The 7,199-nt window shown below is 46.2% G+C and overlaps 1 protein-coding gene across 1 annotated transcript; it reads right to left on the bottom strand.

Annotated features, from left to right (window-relative positions):
* Nucleotides 1–4,676: 4,676 nt before the first annotated feature.
* LOC126992044 (ADP-ribosylation factor-like protein 4C) lies at nucleotides 4,677–6,879 on the bottom strand. The gene has a single exon (XM_050850715.1). It carries the CDS (start codon nucleotides 6,526–6,528, stop codon nucleotides 5,752–5,754), a length of 777 nt encoding a protein of 258 aa, XP_050706672.1. The 5' UTR covers nucleotides 6,529–6,879; the 3' UTR covers nucleotides 4,677–5,751.
* Nucleotides 6,880–7,199: the final 320 nt, after the last annotated feature.

The following is a 7,199-nucleotide window of genomic DNA, read 5'->3' on the forward strand; positions in this document are numbered from 1 at the left end:
ACAGAAAAGGTTAGAAATACGCTAAAACATCCTAGAGGCGCTTCTCCGGGCATTCAACAGCCGAGGAAAATGACGGAGGGAAAATGAGGTTAGAGTAGGAGAAAGTGAGCAGGAGCGGGAAGGAGTGAGTGACCGACGATGGGGGACTTCCGTGAGAAAGTTTGTAAGATCTCTCAAAGTTTACGGACACGCCTGGACCGCGCGGGGCGAGACGACTGACCCTGAGCGATACTTAGTGAACGAGGTGACGGAGGAAGAGTTATGTGTGTTATTTAAGCGATTTCTCCACTAATGATGTTGTTATGCTAAGGAATGATTAGGAATACGTATACTTAGAAGGGCAGACGGAGCTAATATACTAAATACTCGATGCTTAGTGAATGAGGAGATATTTTATGTAGGGGGAAGAGTGTTATGGGAGTTATTTCAGCGGTTTCTTCACTAAAATGATGTTGTTATTCTAGGAATGATTAGGAATACGTATACTTAGAAGGGCAGACGGAGCTAATCTACTAAATACTCGATACTTACTGAATGAGGAGATGTTTCATGAAGGGGAAAGAGTGTTATGTGAGTTATTTCAGCGGTTTCTTCACTAAAATAATGATGTTATGCTAAGAATGATTATAAATATGTATACTTAGAAGGGCAGACGGCGCTAATCTACTAAATACTCGATACTTATTGAATGTGGAGATATTTTATGAAGGGGGAAGAGTGTTATGGGAGTTATTTCAGCGATTTCTCACCAACGATGCTGTTACGCTATGAATGATTAGGCATACGTATAATTAGAGAGACAACCTAGTTTGGAGTGTTCGGAAGTAATAATTAATGCACTCTAATAATGAATGAACTTAAGTAGGAAGGGAATTATTGTTATTTTAGCGATTTCTCTATACTATTGATGTTATTATGATTTAAAGTGAACTGCGCATATTTAGAGGGACAGACCTGGTGTGACGATTGGGAGCCAACACAAACTTAATGAATGGGCTTAAACAGAAAGAACGGACTGGGTTATTTTAGCTATATCTCTACTAATGATGTTATGCTATTAATGATAAGGAATGAGTACTAGAAATTGAAGGACAGACGGAACCGATAAACTTAATGCTTGATACTTATTGCATGGGCTGTTTTTTTTTATTATTATTATTATTTTTTTTTTTTACGTCTCCGCCTATTGCGCCGGTAGGCTTGCTTGAGGAGCCTGGATGGTATTCGGCCCTAGCCCGTCATGGCGCAGGCAAGTGTATATAGTGGCGCCATCTTCTCTGGGCTCATGCTGCCCCCCGGAACTCGTTCTTGATTCTTGGACGGTTTCCTCTAGAGTCCGGGTTGATGGGTGGTCTTCAGGACAGCATGTGCATGGGTAGTTTTAAGCCACTCGGCGGTAACTGAAAAATCCGAGGTGATAGCGTGGGGATTCGAACTCGTGTCGTCCATCACGTGGTGAATGTGGGCCCAGCACGCTACCACTTCAGCCACCCAGTAGAAAGGTCGTTTGTGTTATCTTAGCGATTTGTCTATTAATGATGTTGTTACGCTAGATATGATTAAGAATGCATGTAATTAATTAGATGTTATGCTAAAGTGATAAATAATGCGTATAATTAGAGGGACATACCAAGTTAGACGGTATACGAAGCCAATACTTAATATATACTCGATGCAGGTGAGTTAATTAAAGTAGTTCCTCCCTTCTCCTTTGTTGTTTACTTGCAACAATAAACTATTAATCAATCATATTGATACTTAGAGGCTATATAAACCATGAGAGAGAGAAAATAAACAGAATAATATTGTTTTAAGTTTAATGATGCTTGGAAACTATGAAAGCCGTGTGAAAGAAATTAAATACACGAAATAACGATGGTAAACTCCGAGATACATAGAAAGCATCTTGGAACTATGTCAGAAATAAATAAATGATGTGAAATCCTGTTATAAAAAAATCTGGAAACTGTGTGAGAGAATGAAGCTTGTAAATAAATAAAATAAATACAATATGAGGTTAAACTGAAAGATACACAGACAGCACCTTGGAACTGTGTCAGAGATGAATGAATATATGTGAAATTCATTTATAAAAAAAAGAAACCGTGTGTAAGAGAGAAGCTTGTAAATAAATAAAATAAATACAATATGAGGTTCAACTGAAAGAGACATAGACGGCACCTTGGAACTGTGTCAGAGATGAATGAATATATGATGTGAAATTCAGTTATAAAAAAAAAAAAAATATGGAAGCCGTGTGTGAGAGAGAAGATTGTAAATAAATAAAATAAATACAATATGAGGTTAAAGTGAAAGATACATAGAAAATACCTTGGAATTGTGGTAGAGATAAATGAATATATGATGCCAAATTCAGTTATAAAAAAAAGAAACCGTGTGTGAGAGAGAAGCTTGTAAATAAATAAAATAAATACAATATGATGCCAAATTCAGTTATGCTTACAAGGTCTGGGAGTTGTGTTAAGAGATAGAAAAATATGATATGGAATTAAGTTATAAAAAAGTCCTGGAAGCTAAGAGAGAAACTTGTAAAATGGATAATTATATGAACCAGCCGCCAGCGTGTCGCCCAACGTGAAATCAGCGACGCTTTCTCCAGTGCCGCGTGTGTGTGTGTTGGTGGGGCTGTGAGGAACGTTTCTGGCGGCTTTCTCCTGAGTAACCAACGTTTTGCTCTCCTTTTTTCTTCTTTTTGTTTTGATGTTTTGTTTTTGTTTTTGTTGTTTTGTTGTTTTGTTTTGTTTTTGCATTTGTTCTTGTTTTTCCTTTCTTTCTTTTCTTGTTTTGTTTTTGTTTTTTTCTTTTCCTTTCTTTCTTTTTCTTCTTTTCTTTTTCTATTTGTTCTTTTTCTTCGTGCTACAACAACAACAACAACAACAACCACTACTATTACTACTACTACTACTACTACTACTACTGCTGCTGCTACTACTTCTACTTTTTTTTTTTTTACAACATAAATGATACCTCCACCCATGTTTATTTTCCCGACACATAATCATGGAGGGCTCCATAGCTTGGAGGTCATTAGCCCCAACTCTGTTCGCTAATGACTGTGGCATCCAACCATATCACTAATACTACCTGACACTAAATCACCTATCATCTATTACGTCTAGATTCCCCTTTCCTTCCCTACTCCAGTCACTCCCGACCCACCCTAATGTCACTCTCCACCACTGTGGCTTCATAGTCCATATTGGAGATGTTGGTGGCTTTTGGGCCAGAGTGTCTGGTGCCCCTGAGACATAGGATGGCCGACCTGAGCAGGGAGAACGAGAGGCGACACCTCATCCAGGCGACAACGTGGCTCCTTTGCTGATGCTTCTTTTCTGAGCCCTGGGACCCATCCCGCCGGATGTGGTGAAGACGAGGGGGGTGAAGCTGCCCTGATCCACATGTTGGATTCTTTCACCGTATGCCCTTGTCTTCTCCTGCTCGTTCCTGTGTTGGGCGGCTTGCAGGGGCAGCTCACGGTGACAGGCAGCCATCGGGTCGAATATGCGGATGTCCATGAACGCCCGCTGTCCGCGCACCCAGAATCCGCGGGCACTTACATCAACCCGTGCCTCCTGTGAAGTATTGGCTGTCCTGTACCGAAGGTGTTCGCCGTCCAGGGGAAGCAGTGCCGGCTCGGTAGTGACGTCTTGGCATACCTCTCCGAGCATGCTGGCTGTCAGATCCCCCACTTCATCGTGTCGAATACAGACAAAGCCTCCTTTTTTACATGTCATGGTGTGGGTGACATCATTTGGTGATCCACATGCACAGAGATCAGGCAGTCCCTCAATCGGCCAGCCATATCTCAGAGCAATGGCGTCGACAAATTCTTGTTTGTTGAGGCTGAAGCCCTTTGCTCTGATTGGTAATGACGTTAGCCAGCTAGAGGCGCCTGCCTCCTGTGCTGTGTGTATTTTCTACCCATTTCTGTGGACAGGTGGTGTGTAAGACGGTCCAGCTCGTCTTTTTGGGCCTGTTGTCTTTCTTCTGAGATTTTTCTTTTAATATCTCTTATTTCTCTTTGGTCTATCTCGCCCTCTGCCTCCTGAGCGATGATCCTGTTGATGAGTGACCTGTTAAGGCTGATGGAGTTTTGGTTTTCCTTATCTGCCAGCTTCTCAGGGTTGGTGATCCCCATCCCACCCAGTCTTGGGGGGCTACTTCTACTACTACTATTACAACAACAACAGTAACAACTACATCTATTATCACTTCAACTACTACTTCAACTACTACTACTACTACTACTACTACTACTACTACCACCACCACCACCACATCACCTGTTTGCGTGTTACTTTACCAAGAGGGTCAATAGATGTTTTGAAGCTCTCTGAATCCTCTCTGCTCGGTTGTTTTGGTGGGGACAGCGGGGGTCATAAAGGGTCACGAGCGGTCAGAGGTCACGGTAAACAAGAGGTCAGGTCAGGTCAGGGAGGGTCAGGAGGCATAGCAGGTCACGCGGTTAGTTTTAATATACTGCTCTTTGTAATGTTGTTTACGTTCACTTTCTCCGTCTGTGTTTTTTTTCCTCTTATTTTGACTGGTTCTTGTTCTTCCTCCTGTTCTTGATCTGCTGGTTCTTCTAGTTATTCGTGTTCTTGATCTTTTTCTAGTTCTTAATCTGGTTCTTCCTTTCTACTCGTATTTTTTATGGTGCTGTTGTTCTTGTTTTTCTCGTTTTTTTTCCGTGCCTGGTTTTGTCCTATAATGATGAAAGGAGACAATTAGTTTCTGTGCGCGTCCAACGTAGATCGATAGAAGAGTGGTAAAGATAATAATACTTCCACATAGTTTCAACAGTATAACAAAATATATTTCCTACATCTTTATAAATACGGCTATTTACATATACATTTGTCTCAAGGGATGCGCGTACGTATAATACAGTTGTACTACATGTAACACTGACCAGAGCCTGTTGTGTGTGTGTGTGTGTGTGTGTGTGTGTGTGTGTGTGTGTGTGTGTGTGTGTGTAATTCACCAAGGCCTGATCACGAGTTGGACTCGCTTTCGCCAGCAGGTACCCTCCCGACACGAGGAAGTGCATGCTCATTATCGTCGATCTCTGGGTACTGCCAGGACCTCACACACCACACACCCCATCCCCCTTGGTCAAGGGGGGACAGTAACCACTCCTAGTCAACGGAAAGAATCCGGCCTGAGCGGGGCTCGAACCGCCGCCTGTTTGACCTTGAAGCCTTGCAGCGCCGCGCTCTAACCGATTGAGCTACCGGAGCGGTGTGTGTGTGTGTGTGTGTGTGTGTGTGTGTGTGTGTGTGTGTGTGTGTGTGTGTGTGTGTGTGTAATGGTCTGATCACACAACAGTCTCACGATTGCCAACTATTACTTTTCCCGGATGAGCGACTCACAAGTGACGGATCTCTGGGTACGGGCTACGTGCTTGTGTATGTGTGACGTTTCTGGCTATTGCACAATAAATATTATAAATACACCCCTTCAAACACTGCATGCACGCTTCACACACACACACACACACACACACACACACACACACACACACACACACACACACACACACATACACACACATTATCACATACGTCAGCCACCAGTGGCACTCAGTTGTCTGTAGTTCCCCGCCTGTCCCCATACGAGTACTCGGGCTCCATCGCCTCACGCCTCGGGGGTCCAGGGGTTTGGTGCGGGGCGGGGCAGGGATAAACTGAAGGAGGTGGGGGCGGCGGGGAGCCTAGGGTGACCCGCAAGTCAGCCCCGGGAGAGCGAGGCCCGGCGTGCCTTGAGGAGGAGGCGGCGCAGGAGGTCCATGACCTCGGGCAGACCCTCGCCGGTGACGGCACAGGCGGGTGCAAGGCCCCAGGGCTGGGCGGGCGGCAGGTCGTGCAGGCCGAGGGCGTCAGCCATGGCGGCGGGCGTTCTGGCATCCGGCAGATCCTGTTTGTTGGCCAGCACCAGCAGCGGCGGCCGTGAGCGGCGCAGCGCGGCGCTCTGTGCCGCTTGCCGGCGCACCAGGACGTGCAACTCGTGGCGCGCCTCCTCCAGCCGCTCCTCGCCGCTGCTGGCATCCACCACGAACAGCACCGCGTCGGCGCCGCGCGTGTAGGCGCGCCAAAGGGTTCGCACGCGATCATCGCCGCCCACGTCCCATGCCACCCAGGAGCAACCGCCGCCCCGCAAACATTCGCAGTTGAAGCCGACGGTGGGCACGGTGTTCACGTAGTGGCCGTACTTGAGCCGCAGCAGCGCCGTGGTCTTGCCCGACGAGTCGAGGCCCACGAAGACCAGTGTGGGCGGCCCCGCCACGAGCCCCGCCAGGCTCCTGTCCCAACAGCTGCATGTGTGGCGAGGCGCGGCGCGGCGCGGCAGTGTGCGCACTGCCCGTGTCCACCTGCCAACCCGCACACAGCCACACTGGCCTGGCCGGCCGCCGCATGCCACACGCGTGCCGCCACTCTCACATTCATCCTGGCCACCTTCCTCCTCCTCCTCCTCCTCCCCCTCCTCCTCCTCCTTTTCCTCAGCCATTCGTCTGAGTAGCCAGAGTGCCCTGTAAGTGGCCTACAAAGTACCCCTGTGAGTTGCTACGTAGCATTCTACAGTAGGCAACACAGTTGATACAGTGCAGCCTTCTGAGTAGTAGCCTAAAACAGTCCACTGCTCAGCTGGAGTAGCAGACAGCGTTGGGCACTCTACGGAGTACACTACTCAACAGTCACAGAGTAGACGCTGCAACGTGTTGGAGGCGGCAGTGTGTCCAGCAGTGGTGGGCACCGCTAACCAAAAAGTTAGCTTCGCTAACTGGTGATCCACTGACCATAATATTAACTTCGCATATGCTAAACCGCTAAACCAATAAAGAAATAAGTGGAAGCTAACGCTAACCGCTAACCGCTATTTTACTGTATATGGATTTATCTTCGGTTTAGTATTATGGCTCTAAAATCCTTAAAAACAGACCTAGTGAACTGAAATTTCAATGAGTTGTAGCTTAGACAATAGATTTCACTAATAAGCGTCCAGTTACCCTATTTTAATGATTAATTTACCCAAAAGTGGAAGCCCTGGAATTATTGCGCCATGTGGCTCAGCTGGTGCTGTGTCTGTCCACAAACCTGTATGATTTTTTTAGTGGACTTAAAGTTGGCGGACGAGAAACTATATTCAGCGGAAGCTAATTGGTTCACTAGCACTTTACA

The sequence above is a fragment of the Eriocheir sinensis genome, unplaced genomic scaffold, assembly GCF_024679095.1.
Source record: "Eriocheir sinensis breed Jianghai 21 unplaced genomic scaffold, ASM2467909v1 Scaffold39, whole genome shotgun sequence".
Lineage (NCBI taxonomy): Eukaryota > Metazoa > Arthropoda > Malacostraca > Decapoda > Varunidae > Eriocheir > Eriocheir sinensis.